This window comes from Loa loa (assembly GCF_000183805.2).
Source record: "Loa loa unplaced genomic scaffold supercont3.429, whole genome shotgun sequence".
NCBI classification, from domain to species: Eukaryota; Metazoa; Nematoda; class Chromadorea; order Rhabditida; family Onchocercidae; genus Loa; species Loa loa.
This window is the reverse complement of record NW_018108609.1, coordinates 35,460-37,413: the sequence shown is the minus strand read 5'-3', so window position 1 is coordinate 37,413 and position 1,954 is coordinate 35,460. Positions and strand designations below refer to the sequence as shown.

At 26.7% G+C, this 1,954-nt stretch overlaps 2 protein-coding genes across 2 annotated transcripts in view; both read left to right on the top strand.

The window, feature by feature from the left end:
* Window positions 1-320: 320 nt before the first annotated feature.
* LOAG_15090 (hypothetical protein) lies at window positions 321-700 on the top strand (the record flags this gene model as incomplete). Its single annotated transcript, XM_003150583.1, has 1 exon — window positions 321-700. A coding segment is annotated over one exon (345 nt), but the record flags the coding sequence as incomplete, so codon positions are not given.
* An 853-nt stretch (window positions 701-1,553) lies between these two features.
* LOAG_11582 (hypothetical protein) overlaps window positions 1,554-1,954 on the top strand; it is a 5,031-nt gene continuing 4,630 nt past the window's right edge. Inside the window, exon 1 of the mRNA XM_020448378.1 lies at window positions 1,554-1,655. Coding sequence (XP_020301473.1) covers window positions 1,574-1,655 — 82 coding nt within the window. The 5' untranslated portion in view covers window positions 1,554-1,573. The remainder of the gene's footprint in view (window positions 1,656-1,954) is intronic.

Below are 1,954 nucleotides of genomic sequence, written 5' to 3'. Positions count from 1 at the left end.
ACTTTGTTTTTGTATTTTTTTTTTTTTGAAAGAATAAATTAAATAATTTTGATTGAATTATTTTTTTTTTTGCCTTATGCATATAAATAATGGCTTATTATTTGGTCGAGAATCTTAGACTAGAAAAAAAAAGTTTTTTTTTTTTGGCCAAAAATAGTAATCTATTATTGTTGAGGACATTTTTTTATTGATGACAAATAATATTTTTCATCCATTTTCTATTCCATTATTGGCCTATGAATCGTATAGCCTCACTATTACAAGTATTGTCTGTTCATATTTTTAATAATATTGTCGTATGGTGTCCCAGTGTGGTGTGTGTGTGTGTGTGTGTATATGTGGTGCACCGTTGTTGGACACAACGATATAAAATGTGTACAGACAAATATCATAATAAACAACATCTTGAAGTTATCAATACATACACACACACACACATACATACACATATATACATACATAAATACACACATATATATATACACATAGAGAGGCGAACAGACATACAAACATTGATGTCAAAGGTAGTGCACTGCTATGATAATGTACACCATGGACTACCGAATGGGCAAGGAAATGTGTACTCATTCATATACACACAGACACACACACACACACACACACATATAGACATACTAATCGATTGGTACCCTTATGATAGATGAGAGGAAGAGGAGGTGGTCTTATGATGGTAGCTGAGGTTGGTAGAGAGAACCGGTAGGATAGATAGAATGATGGTAGTGATAGGGGAACAGAGAGGCACCTCACATTACTACCATATAGATGGATGGATGGAACCACACAGCACAACAACACATCTCATCTACTGCTATTACTCCCCCCCCTCCCCTCCCCCCTTGTTCATATTACACATCCAATGCTACTACTACTACTACTACTACTACCACTTACTACTTACTACTGTTACCGTTGCTACTATTTATTATGATTACTAATTAATTTAATTTGAATTAATTCATTTTAAATTCAATTTAAGTTAAGTTCTAACTATAGTATATTTAAACATGATATGAAATCTATTTATCATTGTGTTTAGAATTTAGAGAGTAGGCTGAAAAAGATGGAAATAATGTCAAAAATAACAATGAGTAATCAAATAATGAATGTAAATGATTCCGGAATAATATTTAAATAATTCCGGAAATTTTGAGATATCAATTAAATGTAATGATATCATGTTTACAATATATATTATTTTTTCTTTTTTTTTTCAACTTCTATTCTTGTAATAATTAAAAAATTAATCATATTTTCTTGATTTATTTCATTGTTTTATTCGATAGGTATTTCGGTTATTTTTCCGGAAAGAATTCCTTAATGAAATACTTTGATGTAATTATATAAATTAAACGTTAATTAGATGGGTATGGAAATGAATGAAAATTTGTAAATGAATGAATAATAAAAAGTATATAATACAAAATTGATATCTGACAAGTGATCCTTCAAAAATGTTATCCGTTTAGAATCGATTTATAATCATCGAACTATGCCATTCAAAAAAAAAAGAAAAGAAAAGAAAAGAAAAGATATTGCAGAGTGAATTTTATTAATGGCTGAAGGAGAAGAGTTATTTTTGGTGGATAATAGCCCAGATATGTCTCTTCTGGATGAAGAAACTGATGATGTCTCAGGTTCATTTCATATTTGTTCAATTATTGATATTTTCTGGAAATTTCACGAAATTTCAATTTTTTTTTCTTATTTTATTAGTTTACTAGCATATGAATCATTCATGACCTATCTTTAATGAACATAGTTTTTGATATATAATAAATTTATTATTATTATTATTATTGTTATTATTATTATTATTATTATTATTATTATTATTATTATTATTATTATTATTATTATTATTATTATTATTATTATTATTATTATTATTTATTATTATTTATTATTATTATTATTATTATTATTATTATTATTA